General features: G+C 34.9%; 1 protein-coding gene across 1 annotated transcript; it reads right to left on the reverse strand.

The window, feature by feature from the left end:
- Window positions 1–1,043: 1,043 nt before the first annotated feature.
- Window positions 1,044–17,766, reverse strand: LOC111043759 (DEAD-box ATP-dependent RNA helicase 20). Its single transcript, XM_022328802.2, has 10 exons — window positions 17,615–17,766; window positions 17,379–17,476; window positions 15,065–15,313; window positions 13,985–14,222; window positions 11,596–11,964; window positions 9,701–9,984; window positions 9,049–9,110; window positions 8,704–8,763; window positions 7,829–8,071; window positions 1,044–4,685 (listed from the first exon to the last, which is right to left on the reverse strand). The coding sequence occupies exons 2-10, from the start codon at window positions 17,411–17,413 to the stop codon at window positions 4,012–4,014; spliced, it is 2,214 nt and encodes a 737-aa protein (XP_022184494.1). The 5' UTR covers window positions 17,414–17,476; window positions 17,615–17,766; the 3' UTR covers window positions 1,044–4,011.
- Window positions 17,767–18,569: the final 803 nt, after the last annotated feature.

Below are 18,569 nucleotides of genomic sequence, written 5' to 3' on the forward strand. Positions count from 1 at the left end.
GGAGGAAAGCCATAAATGATAAATGGGTATTGAGTATTGTCATGTGTATATTCGCTATACGATAATATACTCGCAATACTGATGATAATGATTGAATCAGTACCCCAACACCTCCCATAAAAAGGAATCAGTTGTTGAAGAATATTGTATCTGATGAACAATATATTTCACTTTTTGTGTAGTTGAGAAGTTGAACAATATATTTCTGTTCATTTAATATAATGATCAATATATTTCCAAAGAACAATATAGTTATGTCCCAAGCTGAAAGCTGTTCTATCTTTGCTTAACAAAATGTCCAAAAAATGTATAGACTGATATGTTGATACTGAACGTCAAAACAAAAAATGTACAGCTATGAATCTCACTCTCTATTGTAGTTCGATGTTTTGTCAAAAGGTAGTATGGCATGAGGAGTCCGCATGCAAACTAAAAGGCCTAGCGACCTAGTCTAGGCTACTCATTAACAAGCTATGAAGTTATACCAAAAGATATGTTTCTATTATTTTTGTATTTATCTCGCTTAAGCTACGTACGGTGGTCTCAAACAAGATATTTACTGTCTAAGTAGGCAGTAGAGCCCTCTGTAAAGAGGTCGAATTCCCAAGTGATGTCTGTAACGACTTTAGCCACGGCTATATAGCTTAGTAATCGGACCTAAGATTGATAAAAATGTTTAAGAAAGCTATCTTAATTTTTTTAAACCGATAAGCTTTCAAACAATAAATGTGGAAAATTCTCAAGCTATCAAATATTGGCATTTCAGTTCAGATGAGAATTCTTAGTTATTCCTCTGAGATTACAAACATAAGCTCTCTGGTATTAAATCGCAATCAAATTCCTATTGTTTCTAATGCTTAGCTCACTCATATTTCCGACTATTATTATAATTTATTACTTCTTTTACTGCTTGTAATTTTAAAATTATAATTTGGTTTTTGTTATCAAATATAATTTTATTTGATATGAATTACTCTTGAGAGCAAAATTATTTTCAATAGCTAATATCAAGCAAGGTGAGGGAAAAGTGAATAAACTTTAGATTAAATCAAGATTGCATGATTTTAATTTTTTCTAATAATAATACTGTATTACATACAAGAAATGCACTTTGAAGAAACTCACAGAAGAGTTTTACTCGATCATTATATTCTATAGAAAAATTGTTACAGATCTTCTGACAATTTTTTTATACATATAAAAACTATCACAACATCTCCTGCTTTCTCTGTCAACAAACACTCGCTATCCAAGAGTTTGCCCTCAAAGGAAACAAAGGCTTTGTGCAAATATATCTTTCATCCCACACTTTCACAAGGGTCGCCAAACTTATTTAAAAAGAAAGAAATCATAACAAATTGACCTATATATTTTACCAGTATACAAATATATATTATTTTCACAAATTTCATTTTGTCATGGTAAAAAAATTGCACGGCACAGAATCAAGAACACCGAGCACTTGCTATTGCTATTTAATTTCTCAAATACCATTCGTTAAGATCAATTATTCGTAAAGTCATTATCTGTCTGCATCATTACACTTTTACAACAACTGCGATTGTAAGCTTTTTCTTATCCATTAACTACTAGAATAATAATTTGTTCTCATCTTTTCCTACGAGAAAGGTGGGCGGAGACGGCATCATCTTAGAGCTCCGTTGTCTGAACCCAAACACATACTGACTTATTCCTACGGTACCTCTACTGTTTATTAATCGATTAACAATATACAACGCTATCTAAATTCATTCGTTTCTAAACTTCAAAAAGATAAAAATCAAACGTAACATAAAAAATAAAACATTTGTAATATACCGTACAAAGACTGAAATTCCTTAGTATATTAGAATATCGATATATCAATGTATATGAGCAAGATTAAAACAACTAGTTTACATACATGTCGTTCACACATATATAAACAATCTAGCATGATGTGCTCATATAATTTTTGTACAAAAAATAACTTTGTAAAAAACATACAGACCAGATTGGTTGAGAGCAGTCGTATAATTTTCCTAACAACCGCTACTAGCTCAGGCCTGTTAGCAAACTCCTGAGGAAAACAAGCTTGCATTTACGTCACCGATTTATTATTAAAAACAGTCTAATGCTTGTAATTAATCATTTATCAGTCTTTGAGAAAAATATCACAATAGTTTAACCGCACGGCGCAAGGCCGACGACATACATCAGTAAAATAGTAGTACTAATAATAATTTGTATATCAAAATACTGTAGCGTCTCAATTGCGGACAAAGACTTCAGACAAAGTCTCTGCAGTTGCAAATTACTACTTGGAACGCGCGCGTTGCTTGATTGATGCAGATAGTATGTGTGTGTAAGTGTGTTTTGTGTAATGATGGTTCTAACCGACCTTTCTCATGGACACGATAGACAAGATTCGATGCAAACTTAAGTTAAAATATTATTCTCTACATTTACATATCACAGTTCAAGTGTAATCAAGGTCTTCCATTATAGCGTTCAATTAGAATAATCAATAGACTTAATACATTACTAAATTTATCATCATTATTATAAACAACTATTAGTAGGTATTACATATGTACACGACCCTTGAGGGTGGACTGATCGTACCATTACAATATTTAGATATAAGAGAGGATTTAAGGAACATTTCTGGGCGTGAGCCCGTCCTCTCACTCGCTACTAAACTCTCTCTCTCTCTTCCTCCCTCACTAACAAACGGCCAAAAAATAGAAAATCAGATTCTTTGCTTGCAAAATTAATTTCTATTCGTTATTTCCAAGCATAGATTTAAGAACAACATAGTATTTTTCAGTTAACAAAGTACTCGATAAAAATAGTCAGATTGTTTTTGGCACCGGAAGGAACAATACATAATTTGGTCTAGGTGACTCACACACAACACAACTATGATCACATCTATGATGAATGTCATTCGTTGTCATTGTAGAGCAATGCATAACGTTCATTCGCACTCTCTCTATTCATCAGTTTGCGAACAGAAGTGGTATAATGACTTCATCACTTTATTTACAGATAAAATTATTTGAAAAGAAAATAATATTCGCCAGATTATCTGGCTGGGGAAAGAATGTTACTATCATGAAGTTGATGAACATTATCTAGTGTCTTAAATTACAAATACAAGATAGGTTTCCTATCCAGCACCAATCTGAAATATCACAAATACAAGAAGCAAAAAATACCGACAGGTAATTATTATTTTGTAAAAAAATAATAGAAGAAAATATGTATAACACAACTAATAACATTTTTCAACCGTCGTTCGTGACAATATGTAATCTTGTAAATCCTTCCATAGTTTCAAAGAAAACAGATTTTTAGTCTTCCAATTATTACATTTTAATGATGATGATTGATTGATTGATGATAATGATTCACTTTAGCTCATAACCCTCCCCTTCTGAATGTTTCGTGCATTTCAAAGGCATACAGAGATTTTTATAATTCTACAATTATTATCAAATACCGAGATACATAGTTTTAATAATAGTTATTATAATAAGAAAAAATAATAAAACACAAAAAGATTGGAATGTGGCCACATCATATACTCGGACAACAATATTGTGTTGTTTGTGATAAAGAGATAGAAACAGACGATAGTAGTTGTATAGAAATAACTATTATAATGTAATAACGCTATCCAACCAACACAACCAATCGACCGACCACAAATAATAAGAAGACACTCTGGTGTTTTATACAAAGGCTAGCATCGAAAATAATCATGTGCAGCGACACATGACAAAGATTCGTGTGTTGTTAAGTTAGTAGAAAATAATTATTACTGTGCACACTTCAGTGGTGCAAACCCAAAACACCTAAACTTCTTTGCAAATAGCTTAGTATTTACGATTATATTATTGTATACGTTGGAAAAGACTAAACAAAAAAGAAAACAATATTGAAAGCACAAATGTGTGACACATTCTCACTAACTACTTTGGAATAAGAAGGTAATAATGTAATGAAGAAGAGGATGGGGATGGGGACCTACTGCTGGACAGTCTGCATGCTGTAGGCGGGGTAGGGGGGGAAGGGCATGGCCATGGGCATGGGGGGAGAGTGGCAGTGGCTGGTCTGTGGGGGCGGACGGCTCTGCTGGTAGAACTTGGGGTTCATCATGGGCGACTGGTCGGAGCCCGAGTAGGTGGGCATCATGGGAGGGGGCATCGAGTAGACGTTGCCGTTCTCCTGACCGCCGCCGTACTTCTGGTAGCGCTGTTGCTGGAAGCGTTGCTGATAGTTGCCTTGGCCGGCCTGCTGGTTGCGGTCGGGTGCGGCGTAATTGCGTTGCTGGTAGCCGCCATAGCCTCCACTCTGCGAATCCTGACTGTGCTGACTGCCGTTGGCGTACTGGTTGCGGAAAGGCCTAGGCTGCTGCTGCTGCTGCTGTTGTTGTTGCTGCTGCATGTATCCGCCATAGGCTCCGCCCCCCGCGCCTGGATGCCCACCGTATCCGCCGCCGTTCTGCTGCTGGTATCCGCCGTAGTTCTGGCCCTTGTAGCCGCCTCCGTTCTGGTACTGGCCGCCGCCTCCAGCTTGGAATCGGTTCGGCTGACTCGGCTTGAACTCCTTCACATCCTGGATGTTCTGGTTCCATGTGCCCTTGTTCACAAAGCCGTTTGTATTCTCTCTTGTCCTGTTATTGTTCCATCTGTTACGATCTGCAAAGACAGCAACAAAAGTTAGTATCAGAAACAGAAAATTTTACATTTATACATTAAAACAGTAAAAACACCAATTTCAAGGTATTATTTTTAAAAAACTCGGAATAAAAAAACCGAACATTCAATGAAGGTTAGTATAAAATATAGTCGTATCCCATATCCCTGGGCGTTTATGTTACAAATTTCACTCTTAACTCAAGCTGACAGTCCGCGTAGTTCCTTGTCGTGAAGCCATATGGTCTCTCATACTGTGCTGTTCACAGCACTCTCAACAACACAGTAATAATCGTCAGTAATCGGCTCAAGATAATAAAAACACCTTAGAATTTGGAACATAAACGACCTATACCATGTGATATCTTCTTATGCTTTCTTTTCTCTATGGTAAAAAGTTTTCAATAGTTTGTGAAAAGCTTTCACAATAAACTATGAAATTCAAAACTATAAGGCAATCAATGAGAGCTCATTTATGAAAAATTGACTATTTACTAGTAGTTATGTGAACTGAAGACCTCGTAAAGTTAGTAGCCTCCTTTAATAATGTCAACTGGTCAGCCAGAGTAGAAAGCAGAGAAAGGTAGAAAAAATACAAGTTTACTTTGTCCCGGTTGCACAAAAGGCTGTTAAATTTCAATCATGATTAAATTCAATGAAAACCAATCAGAGAAGGATTTTATGTAAATCTTTCTCTGATTGGTTAGATCATTTTTATCCATTAGTCATTCTAACTGAATCCGAAGTGAAATAGCAGCTTGACATTACTTTACTTCAACTTATTTTTCCTTCTTCAATCATTTCAATGATTAGTATTATGTGTTATGATAAAAACAAAGAATATAGTGCCCAGGACATAACTGGTCTAGCCGTTCTTTAGGAATGTACCTATCGACATTTCTATCTCATGTATTCCTATTAAGATTGTATTTTAGGTTAAAAGTAAGAGGAGGCTCTTAATAGGTCGATTGAATAGAAGCTAGCAATTTCTAGTCCAATGCTCGGTTGAAGAGTCGTCACATAAAGTTAAAAACACGCAGTTAACTCATTTTCGAAGCCATAACTCCACTTTTCGTTGCACAGAAACTATAGCTCACATACAACTAACAACGCCCCGATTAGACATATTATGATTTTGTTGCACTGTCGTCAGAAGGAGCTTAAAGGTTCGTACCCACTAGAACGTACCAGACACGGACCGTGTCAGACCATGCCAGGCACGTAAAATAACAAATATGCCCACTACAACGGATCAACAGCGTTCTATGCCAGTACATTACGCGTACGGTACGCGTATGATACGCTTATGATGTATGATGCCCGGTCAGAAGTTGTTGGGAACGCGTCAGTTAGCAAGAGAATGTAGCGATGAACAGATGTACGTATTTTGCGGTGTTGTAAAAAAGTGTTCTAATCAGTGTTAAGTCGTGCTGTTAAAATCACTATCTAATCGCTCCAAATGCATTTTTGACCGAACGCAGTGAGGTCTATGTTTCAACTCGGATTTTCTTTTGTCTGTATGTAAAAAAATGAGCGCGTCTTCAGGCAGGTTGTCAATCAGCACCTCACATGCATTTCGACGGGCAACAAAGTCGCGTTCAGTCACCTCTTGAACAAAAGCCAATTTTTAGGAATTAAAATTGAAGGTCTTCATGGAAAATTCGTCGAACAGTGGAGTCAGAAATTGCCATAGCAGCTGCGTGTTTGCGAGCCGAACGCCGGGAAGAACGAACAACTGACTGCCTCTCTGTTTCGATATTTTCTGGAGTTCAAATGATTCGTTGAAGTCTATTTCTGGTTTTAGCGACACTTCCACATTCCCTAAATGAGTTAACCCAGACAGAATAGGATTACGGCCAGGAACGAGTCTATGAGGAAAAATTTCAAATCGAGACTGGAAGGCACGTTGTGTAGCAACAACAAGTGATCGACCATTAGAAAAGAAGCTCTCAAATGCGAAGGCCCGCTGCTCTCTAGACCAGAGGATGATGGCTACTTACTTGAGGGAGGATAAATTTGAGAACTTCCCCCTTCAGATGTGCCCCCTCCTGCCCCTCTACACGACAAATCCCCCCCGCGGGAATTTTTTTCAAATAAGTAAGTTTCTCTGGCACCTTGTATCAACGCGTTTGGCCGTAAATGCGTTACATACATAAATACAGACAAAAGAAAATCCGAGTTAAAACGTAGACCTCACTGTGTTCGGTCAATAAATTTTAAACCAAATTCTTAAACAAACATAATTAAATATAATTTCAAAATAAAATAAACCAAATAAAACCACATCATTGCTACAACAAAATTCTTTCGGCAGTTGGGCCTATCAGTTACAATTCACGTCACAAAAGATTAAGGAGTAAATATTATTATATTATCTTTATCGAGTTTAGTTTACTAATAAGTATTTACTAACAAGTAAATATTTATAAGTATGCATCATCTAACGAGTATTTTGGCTACCCACAACTCATATTATTGTAGCCTCAATACTTGTAGGTGCTCAACCAACATGATAGAATTGTTATATAATAAATTATAATAATTAGTCTATGTCTTACATGATTATTAATAACCAATGATTATTATAATTTAGCCATATCGCCATGTTGTTCGTCAATTTTATTTGAGGTCTTCTAGGTCTGTTGACATTAATGTCTATTGAAACTTTCCACGTTGCCATGACATTGGTTGGATAGAAGCATGTTCGGAAAAGTGATGCTAATTCGAGATATAGCTAAATGGGTTCTGGCGAACGACTGTGCAATGACCAACCATTTACGTCAGTGATTTTAATCTATGTCTCACATAGCTGTGTTTGATTTTATGTAACGACTCTGCAACTGGGCCTAGATGATTTCAAGCAAATGCTTGGATTCGAGTCAGCTGTATAATCTTATTTGTACAGCTAGAGAACTAATGGCTAGGTGCTAGTCACTAGATTCTAGTTCTTATTCAATCGAACCATTGCCTCAACTTCGCCCACAACACTTGTAGTAATTTGAAGTGTGATAAATAAAGGCAATTATCTATTATCTATCTATCGCTAGGTGAAGATGGCGACGGCTAGTCGTTACAGTCGTCGCTTACGAATTCCACCTTACTTTAGACTGAATCTGAATAATAGAATATGTGAACATTAGACTGACTCTGTTTGCCGTTCATGGTGTTCTTGGCCATGTTGGCGAGCTCGTGCAGCTTGGGGTTGACGTCCTGTTTGGCCTCGGTGAGCACCGAGATCAGCTCCTTGGCCTGGCGCTGGTTGTTGGCCGTGAAGAACGTGTAGGCTGTGCCCGCCTGCTGGCAGCGTCCGGTCCGCCCGATCCGGTGGATGTAGTCTTCAGACGTGTTCGGGTAGTCAAAGTTTATAACATACTTCACGTCTTCAACGTCTGCGCAAACCAAAAACAATGCCATTGTCCAGTCAATGATGCACACTTAAAAACAATACCACAATAATAATAATAATAATGTTGAAACTGAATTTATAAGAATATGTTGAATCTGTTGAATATTTTACAATTGTTATTAATTTTACTGTAAGTATGTACCTTTGTACATAAAGTATGTAACTGGTACTGCAGTACACTGTATTATTAAAGCTCATTTTGAATTACATCGTTCTATAATTAATAAAATCGAATATGGCTACAATTCATTCAATTCATCAAAGAAATACATTCAAGAGTACAAGATTACATACTCAAGATATGAAAAAATATAAAAAGTCCAGCTTATTAAATGTAACAAACCTATAGGTTTGATGAGCTCTTTAGATTCAATAAGTGTCCTAGTAGGTGCGTCTTAAAAAAACACTTAACGTAATAAAGATATAGTTTTATTCAAAATTGACTTGACCTAATACATTAATGATTCAGCAAATGAATAAATACCACATAAAATAATTATCATTCTACTGTAATAACAAATTACTGTATTCCATTCCCAGTAAACTATCTAAATTGTTAGTATTTATGTAGTTTTTTTTTCAAAGTAAGTTGGAAGAATTGGAAGTGGAACATACCTAATCCACGAGCGGCGACATCGGTAGCTACTAAGATGGCGCATTTTCCACTGCGGAATTCTGAAAAAGTACACAATTCAAATTATAGGAAGATTAAAGCTACTGCACTGTAGGATTTTGAATCTTGGTATGAATTATAAACGGAATAAATTTAGAAAGAAAGAAGAACAGGATAGGCGTAATTCGTTGTTAATTTGATTATGAGTTAGATAATTTATTATTAAAACAAGAACATATATCACAATAATTCGTTTTTTAATAACTATTATTATTTTTTTGAACTCTACCAGTTTTTATGCCGGCCTGTAATATTAATGCACTACGTAACTACAGCAAGGTACACACCTGACAGAACATAATCTCTTTCTTGCTGGGACTTGTCTCCGTGAATGCAGATCGCAGGGAATCTGTAACATGAAAGACATTACAGTAAAAAAAGTTCTATTTACAATTAATAAAGAGCATTCACTTTAAAACTCAATTTAAAACTGTCACCAAAATTACGATCATGATTCCTATCCACTTCTAATAACTCATTATTCAAGAACTGTATATTAACGCTACTAAAATACTCAGTGATAAATTACATTTTTCATTACAGCAAGTAGAACAACAAATATTTACTGAATATAATCTTGATCAAGGTCTATAGAAATAAATCTAGACACCAATGTTACTTATGGAGCGACCATATATTGAAGCTATATTGGAGGCAAATTTCAAAAAATTTTCTAAACTCTACATTAAACCAGATAGCTTCAATATGGCCATTCTGCAATGCACCATGGGATCGTATCTGGCCTCTTTCTATAGACCTTGATCTTGATCTTATTTTCTAGGGCAACTGAAAGAAAATGATTCAAATATTTTTCTAGTAAAATTTTTTAATCATACCATTCAATGAATAAATATTCTACAATATAAATATAAAAATATTTACTGAATGTATAATTATACCGTAATTTATTGTTCACTGAATAGTGCCAATAATACATACCCATCCTTTTTGATGAGCTTTGTGATGTCATCCACTTTCTTTTTCGTTTCAACAAAGATGATAGCTTTGAAGCCGCGTTCATTGCCAATGTCTTTGAGCAGTTTCATGAGCTTGCCCTCCTTTTCGGCATCGTTGCACACATCGATGATCTGTCGGATGTTGTGGTTGGCAGCCAGCTCCAGCGAGCCAATGTTGATTTGCACGTAATCGTTGAGGAAGTCCTCAGCCAGAGCTTGCACCTCCTTGGGCCACGTTGCTGACCACATCAGAACTTGCCGGTCAGGCTAAAACACAAATACATTCAACATTAATTCCATATTCCACAATATAAGGCTGTGACTGTATAATAATATTATGTATACTATAATCAACATCTGTACTATATTATTGACCGAGTGAAGTGAGGTCTAAGATTCAAGTCGACTGTTTGGCATTTCTCTTAATGTTTAAATGATTATATGTTGCACATTTACGGCGAAACGCGGTAATAGAGTTTCATGAAATTTGACAGGTATGTTCCTTTTTTAATTGCGCGTCGACATATATACAAGGTTTTTGGAAATTTTGCATTTCAAGGATAATATAAAAGGAAAAAGGAGCCTCCTTCATACAACAATATTAGAGTAAAATCAGACTATAGAATTATTCATCATAAATCAGCTGACAAGTGTTTACACAGATGTGTGGAGAAGCCAGTCTAATGCTGTATTTCCATTTGCCAGTCAATAGTTTCAATCAGGTACTTGTGGATGAGAATACTGCGTGAGGTCTACTGTTCACAGAACTACTAGTATCTATACTATAATGTACCATAATATAATGGACTGTAAACATACCTACAAATCAAATTAATTAATGGAGTTGATAATTATTATTATACGAAAATCCAAATTAAATGCTGTAATTCACCCCGAAGACTTCTGCTACTGCAAATATTCACAACAGGGTAAGCAGCTAGATGGAAATTCATTCTTTGGGGTGAATTACAGCATTTAATTTGGATTTTCGTTTAATAATAATTAATTCATTAACATTTGAATAATTGCAATATCTCATATGTTAATTAATAGAGCGCTGAGGCACTATAAATGGAGATTGTAATGAGATTGGGCATTCAAGTGTAGTAGTTTATCTTCTCAACGTGTTATACTAAGGCACTTAAATGTTTAATCTAAATGCAGTATAACACTACAACTCTCATACTAAAAGTACTGCTGCAGTCGAATTGATTTGATTATCATGATTTGGAATAAAATCTATTGAATAAAGTTCGAAGAAACAGGAATTTTTATAAAGTTGAGTTCACTATAATATTTGCATTTATATAATCCGCATATTCAATTCAAGTACTGATCAGAACGAAATCAAACAGCTTTATAAAGTAATTCGAACATAATGTTATATAATTAAATCATAAATTGTATTGATGATTGTTTGAATCAATATTGTAGTGGTGAACTGAATTTGAACGAATTGGGTAGGATCGTAGCCCGTTCAACGAGAATCTAGGCCTGGACAGTGAATGAGAGACATAATGACATAGCAACATTCTGTGTATCAATGAATAAATAAATAATTCAAGTATGCATAATTATATTTTATCAATGAAATATAATGACGAAAATAAAAGTGCAAAGTGGTATTTATTCATTTATGTGTAGTCTCATAAGGTAATTTCAAGTATAAAACTCACTTGTTTATTGAGGTTAAATTTTGTCAACTTGTGTAGCAAAATAGAACTTCCTAAACACAGACCTGTAGTCTAGTGGAACTCTAGATGCACCTCTTATTAGAGAGTTGAAACCTGTAGTCTAGATAAAACTCTTATTTTGTATGTAACAACATTCTGGGAAATGAATTGATTTGAAAAAACAAAACATAAGCTCTAGACTCACTCGGATCTGTTCGATGATCTTCCTGATCTGCGGCTCGAAGCCCATGTCGAGCATACGGTCGGCCTCGTCGAGCACGAGGTAGGTGCATCGCTTGAGGTTGGTGGTGCCTCTCTCGAGGAAGTCAATGAGGCGTCCAGGTGTGGCGATGACAATCTCGACGCCGCGCTCCAAATCCTTGGCCTGCGGTCCCTTGGGCGCGCCGCCAAAGATGCACGTGTTGCGAATGGACGACGTGCCGCCGAAGTCGTGCGCCACTGACTGGATCTGCTGGGCGAGCTCCCGTGTCGGCGCCAGGATCAGCGCGATCGGCCCGTCACCGCGGTTAAGCTTGCTCTGGTTCTTGATGTGCACCGCCGCTGGCAGAATGTACTACAAACAACAAACACCAACGTCATATTCCAGCTTTAGGCCTACACAACAAAAAGTCAATCATGCTATAATTATATGAACTACCTCTGAAGCTACCTCTAAGTGTTGCCACACAACACTATAGAGCACCTAGAGTCTATAGAGCACTATGTGCACCTAGAGTCCTAATTCCTGTTCTGTTTCTTGATATGCACAGTTTTTAGTGGTACATACTAATGCCTAGTCCACATGTTGGCCCAGCCTGCAAGGTGAACACTGAACAGTGCTCAATGGAGGCCAGCGGTAGCCATCGTTTGCAGACCACCCCATTCACACACTGGCGCTGGTCGTCATTGGGCCAACATATGGATGGTGGCATAGGAAACAACCAATAACATCATCAACTTGAGGTCCAAGAGTCAGTCTGAATGAGTTATTATAAGAATAATCAAGAGATACCTAGATCTCCAGTTCTTCCTAGATCTGAAAAGAAAACGTTTACATAAATTCACGCTCAAGTTGTAAACACGTCTGAATGAGTTATTCCGTTTAAAGATTATTTTGGGTTTTAACAAACTTCCAACAGTCGAAATAAATTCAGTCAATTGAATACTCATCATCAGAAACAATTGTTCTAATAAAAATAATTCTCTCACAAATAACAAAAAGTGTGTTGCTCTTGAAATAATATAATATTTAAATTTCAATTATTGCTACATTGAATATATTCAATATGAAATTAATCTGAATATATTTCACAGCACAATCAATAATGCATTACAAGTATCCGCCGTTCTACCGGGAACCACATTTACTTCGACGATTACGAAAAAACTCTTGCGATCACAGAGAAATGACAGTTTTTATACCGTAACTAAATACAACTTTCAACGATCAACAGGTCTATTCTTCAAACAACGTTTTGTAGTGTGAACGTTCCTGTCTTTCACTAGTATTGTAAAAACATCATTACCTCACCAGAAGTATTGTAATGTCAACAGATGAGAATTGTTCGAATTCCAGCCACCAACTCAGTTTACCGAGAGAGAGATCATAGTTATCAGTCCAGTGTCACTCGCAAAGTAATACTTTACCAGATACTGAACCGTTTTCGAAACGAGATGGGAAGTTACGGGTGATTTAAGAGATCCAGACGTGTATACAATATTCCCACGCAACTAAACATTTCGCCACCACGGAATCTTAAGGATTGGTTCCGTCCATTCAACTCCACTCCACAACAAGTAGAAACCGCTGCTGTACCTATGAAATGCTAAGAACTGCAATCAACAATTGAGCAAACACACAAGCATGTCAAGCATGTACACAATCTCTTGAAAAATCTCTCATTGAAAGGTGATTTTTCCAAGACAATCTTAACAAACCAGAATTGAACTTTCATATTGTTTAGGTTAATTGACATTTATTTAAATTTTAGCGCATGCACAATCCTTTTTCAATATATGGTTCAACCAAACCACGTAACCAACTCCAAGTAGGATGCCTTAGTAGAGCATATCCAAAACATTACAGGCGTTCATCTTAAATCTTACACACCGGTACTTGACACTACAGTGTATATTGGTATATTTTCAATCTGAAACTTATTTCTAATCATCATTTTATATAAACTTGAAATCAGTGATACATTTTACTCTTTACTTTTTCTTTGTATTTCCTTACAAACAAAAAGACAGGACGTGCAAGACAAATCCATATCAGCCTCAAAGCCTGCATATATTTAGCTTCAATATGTTTATTATCCTTTCAAATTATTAAATTGAATGCTGTTGTTTGAACAATCAAATTGTACAGTTCTGAAAGTGAGAGAGTTGTTTGTTTTATACAAGCAATAGGCTAAAACTGTTTCACAACTACTCTTAAAATCTCCCTGTCGCTTCACTTCACTCACAGCTTAATACATTCAAGTCCGAACTTAGTACACTTCGAACTGGTCCGAGTAGTTGATATAATTTTTTGAGGGAAATAGCAAGTGAAAATACAATTATGCAGTTCTAAAATGAGTCCGTTCAATACTTACAGCCAAAGTTTTGCCGGAGCCAGTTTGAGCAATGCCGACTAGATCGCGTCCGCTGAGCGCAATCGGCCAGCCTTGCGCCTGAATGGCTGTTGGCTCGGAGAAGCCTTGGCGCATGATCACGTCCATCACGTAGGTGGGAAAGTTGCCCTCCTTGAAGAACTGCGACGGAAACGGAATGTTCTGTCCCTTCACAGTAATCTCCTTTCTACTTCTGTATTCTCCAACTTCGTCTTCGCTTCTGAGAATCAATAAAAAGTTATACATTCAATAGGTTTTGGGGCAAAATCTATTAGAATATTAACAATTCTATTATTATAATTCAATCACGAAAAAACATTCTATGAATATTCAGTAGGATTTGGGGTAAAATCTATTGAAATATTAGCAGTGCTGTCATCATTGATTCCACTTTTACATGAACAAAAAGTGGTAGATTTTCTAGGTTAAGAATTGAAATTCTTATATTAACATACTAAACATGTGAACAGAAAATCGCAAAAAGTTCATTTATAGAAAACTGTAAAAAAGGTGAATAATATTCAGAGACCGATATTATTTGAATTGTGGAACCTCTTTTGAGTTTCAATTCGATACGAATCCAATAAGTATTAATCATTTCAGAGTTAACTAGATCTATTTGACAAATAATCAGGAAAGTTGAGCTGTCTGAATTTTGATTGAAATGGATGTTTCAATCGAAGTTTTCTAACATTTCAAATAGCCATTGAATGATTTCATAACAAACAAGAATAATTGATCAATCTTTAGATTGAAAGAAATCAAGAAAAATTAATTGGCTAGATACTTCAAATGAATGATAACAATTCTATTATTTTTATTGAATACTTGATAATTTGATGTTACATGCAGCTTGAACATCAATTTATTCGGTTTTTAATATCATTCTTAAATTTACAATAACAATTTGCAATAATAAAAAATTTGCATTACAATAAGACACTTACGGATAGTTACATCTTGCAAATTGTTCAATGTTATAATGGAAAACATGGTTGACTCATTTCAGGTGAGTTTCGAACTCTTGGGTAAGTAATAATAAAACATATAATGAAATCGTACCTATTTTTGACATCTTGATGCGGTTCATAGAAGTTCTTCTCAAACGGCATGAGAGCAGTTTTGTCCCAAATGGGCTTCCTGAGACCCTGGCCAGGCATAGTGCCCTTTCCTTTCGGCCCGATTGCCATCCTTTCGAAGCCGTTGATCAGGCCATTCTGATTGACTTGATCGATCCTGGGAACCCAGAACCGGTTCTTGTAAGGCTGCTGTTGCTGTTGCTGCTCGTTGTTGCGAAACCTGTTAAAGTTACTGTAACCAATAAAAAAATTCATTACCAAATAAATTAATTAAATGTCATTCTAAATTTCTAAATGCACGCGTGATGTAGTGGTCAGGGGTTTACAACTCAGCCAGCTTCGATTGACTCATTAAACTGAAAATTGAATTATACACTCATCATGATTGGCCAATACATTTTTCCAATCGTGGACATCATGAACAATATTCAATTCAATTTTCTTTCCATCCATGACCAGTCTTTACACTGGATAGATTTCGTCAAAAGATATTAAATCATAATTATGAAAATTCATTTTGAAATTATTGAAAAATATAATTTTTTGCTCAATAAAATGCAATTGATTATTTTAAACGAGAATGAACAGTTAATATTACATTATTAAACCTGTATCAGCTACCGTCTATAAAAGGTATTGACAAGGCAGAGGATCGGCAACGTTGTACTATATTTATCCACTGACATTATAACATGGACCTCACTATAATTATGCCACAATTCTGTATCTCACCTTTTTTTGAAGTCGATATCTTTAAAAAAGAACTAAATACAATTGTGACGTAATTAGCATCAGCCGATAAGATAAGCCATTAAAACTTTAGTAGGCTACCAAAAGTAACAAAAAATATAAATAAATAAAAAATTTACTATTACAAATACTCTGTCTAATCTAACATCAAAAATATATTCAAAACCTGTATAAACAATCATTCCAAGGTGTAACGATTAAATTATAAGAAATGAAATTAATCATAATGAAATAAAGTTTAAAATTTCAAAATAAGCGTTATAATTTTTAGTCCTAACAAAATCATCTTATTGGACAGATTAAAAAAGTGATTAATACATTATTATCAAATAACTTAAGACTAAAAAGTCAAAGAACTAAGCTTTTATTCAATCTGAATACGGTAGTTAGAGTTTAGGTTGGTTTAGAATAAAATTTCAAAGTCTCATCTTAAATTTTTAGGCCCGGTTGCACAAAAGGTGGTTGAATTTTAACCGTGATTAATTTTACGGTAACAAATTGGAAGTCTTTTTATGATAAGAACTCTTCTCTGAACTAAATTAGGTTTTTCGTGAAATTAATCATGATTAAAATTTAACCGGCTTTTGTGCAACCGGCTCTTAGAATTGAAATTGAAAAATCATGAAATTTTTCTAAAATGTTCTCAAAATAAAAATGAAAAAGACCCTTGTCAAGACAAACTGCCTGAACAGAATAGTTCAAGTTGTGATAGAAATTGGTGTAACCTAACTTACTCTATAAAAAAATCATTTTTCCAGTAATTTCAACATAGATGGCTATATACAATTTCATTAATAGAAAATAAAACTCACTTACTGAAATCAAACTTCAAAAGTAACATGTTATGAAATAACAGCTAAAAAATGCTTGTAAAAACTTGTTTGTGAAAAGCTTGGAGTGTAACACAAAATTGTGTAGTCTACCTACAAAAGTAAAGCCGAAATTTGCATTGAGTAAGTTAATAAAGCAGTGGAATGTAAAAAATGAAACATTAAAATTGCAAGCTAATCAATAACATTTATATTGCAAGTGACCTAGATTGTATATTATAAACATCTTTTTGCAAATGACTAAAGTTTGAATTTATTTTATTAGAAAGATTCCTGAGGAAATACATGTATAAAAATTTACTTTGAAAAGTCATTGTTTCAATAAAAGAGAATGTTAGGCTAACCCAGTAACTTATTGATTTTTCAAGATTCCGCATACCTATTTCAGACGACGTAATCGGAAGTGAAATTCTCCATTTTATCAATGCTGTAGAATCAAAAGTTAGAACCATTGTATTTCATTAGCTACTAGAAAATTATTGTTAAAAAACCGTCTTTTTTATAAAAATCCTAAATTTTATAGTTTTAAAAATAGGAAGACGATAATAAGCAATAAAGAGAGTAGTCTTTCTTGCTTTCTCGAAATAGATAGAAAAATCTGTAGCCTGAAAACAAGATGGTGGATCCAGGTCAAAAGTGGAAAATACATTTCGGATAGACCTAAAGAACTCAAACTAAATTCAACTAAAAAATTTATATCAATATAATTTTACTCACGCATTGTTTTGATGATTGTTGTAATTGCCGTACATAGTACAGCAGATAATCTTTCTTGAGAAAACTTAAATCTCTTCTACCCTAATCCTCCAACTGGCCTGAAAATAAGTCAATAATTTGTTGTTAGTAAACTTGAAAGAACCAATACTATATCCAATGATAGAAATAATGTAACTAGAGTAATTTTATTCAAAGGTTTATTGTTATTCTAATAAGGTTTAGAAAATATAAATTACCTTTGCAACCGGCTAACAAAGAGAAAATGGCAGAAAGGGAAGGGCCAGGCGAGCTAAGCAGCAGTGACCAAGTGAACAAACTCAACAAGAACACGTAAATAGCCAAAAAGATTACAGTGCGCATATGCTCATTATCAAACACCAATCACAGCCCGTCTGATGTCATTTTTAGTTACAAATCTAGCAAGATGCAGCGCTGTTGTTAAATTTGCAGCGCTATCTATAAAAATAGCTCGAGATTCAAAATAGCTAAGATCTATACTCTCCACTTCTACAGAATTTTTATTATAATAATAGTAGGTACAGTTTATGATATTCTATAATTTTGTTAAAGCTCAATATAATTAAATATTTCTCTCACTCATGACCAGAAATTTTGATTGACTGTGTCATTGGGTGAACTTAAATGTTGTTTTATACCGCTTGCAATCATAGATCCTATAGTATAGATCTATAGGTAATAACTTTTAAAGTAGCCTAAGTTATTTTTCATTACAATTTAAATAAACTTTACTAATAATTATAATATTATTATTGCTAACGAAAAATTTTTAAGTGAACAAGTGGAATGAAACAGTGCTTTCGTCCATTTATCAAAAGTTTTTTATTAAAATATGGCAGGATACTAAATAATAAAGTTGTGGCATTACAAAATAAGATTAAATTAGCAGGCCTACTGAAATCAAATAGGTGTTATAAAAAATAACTTTCATAAAAATAGAGTACGGCATACCTTTTAATCAAGTATAATATGATCGATTCTTGGTCCTCAGTTGTTCCTTGTATTTTATCAACGACTTCAGTGTGCATGGAAAAGCCTTGTTTTCTGATGTTACCACCCTACTAGCCCAGGATGAGGACCCCCAAACTGCTGTTTCCCAGTCTAATCTTCTTGTAGAAGAGGCTAGCCAGTGGTTTAAATCAAACAAACTGTGTCTGAATGAGGGGGAACACA

The sequence above is a fragment of the Nilaparvata lugens genome, chromosome 5, assembly GCF_014356525.2.
Source record: "Nilaparvata lugens isolate BPH chromosome 5, ASM1435652v1, whole genome shotgun sequence".
NCBI classification, from domain to species: domain Eukaryota; kingdom Metazoa; phylum Arthropoda; class Insecta; order Hemiptera; family Delphacidae; genus Nilaparvata; species Nilaparvata lugens.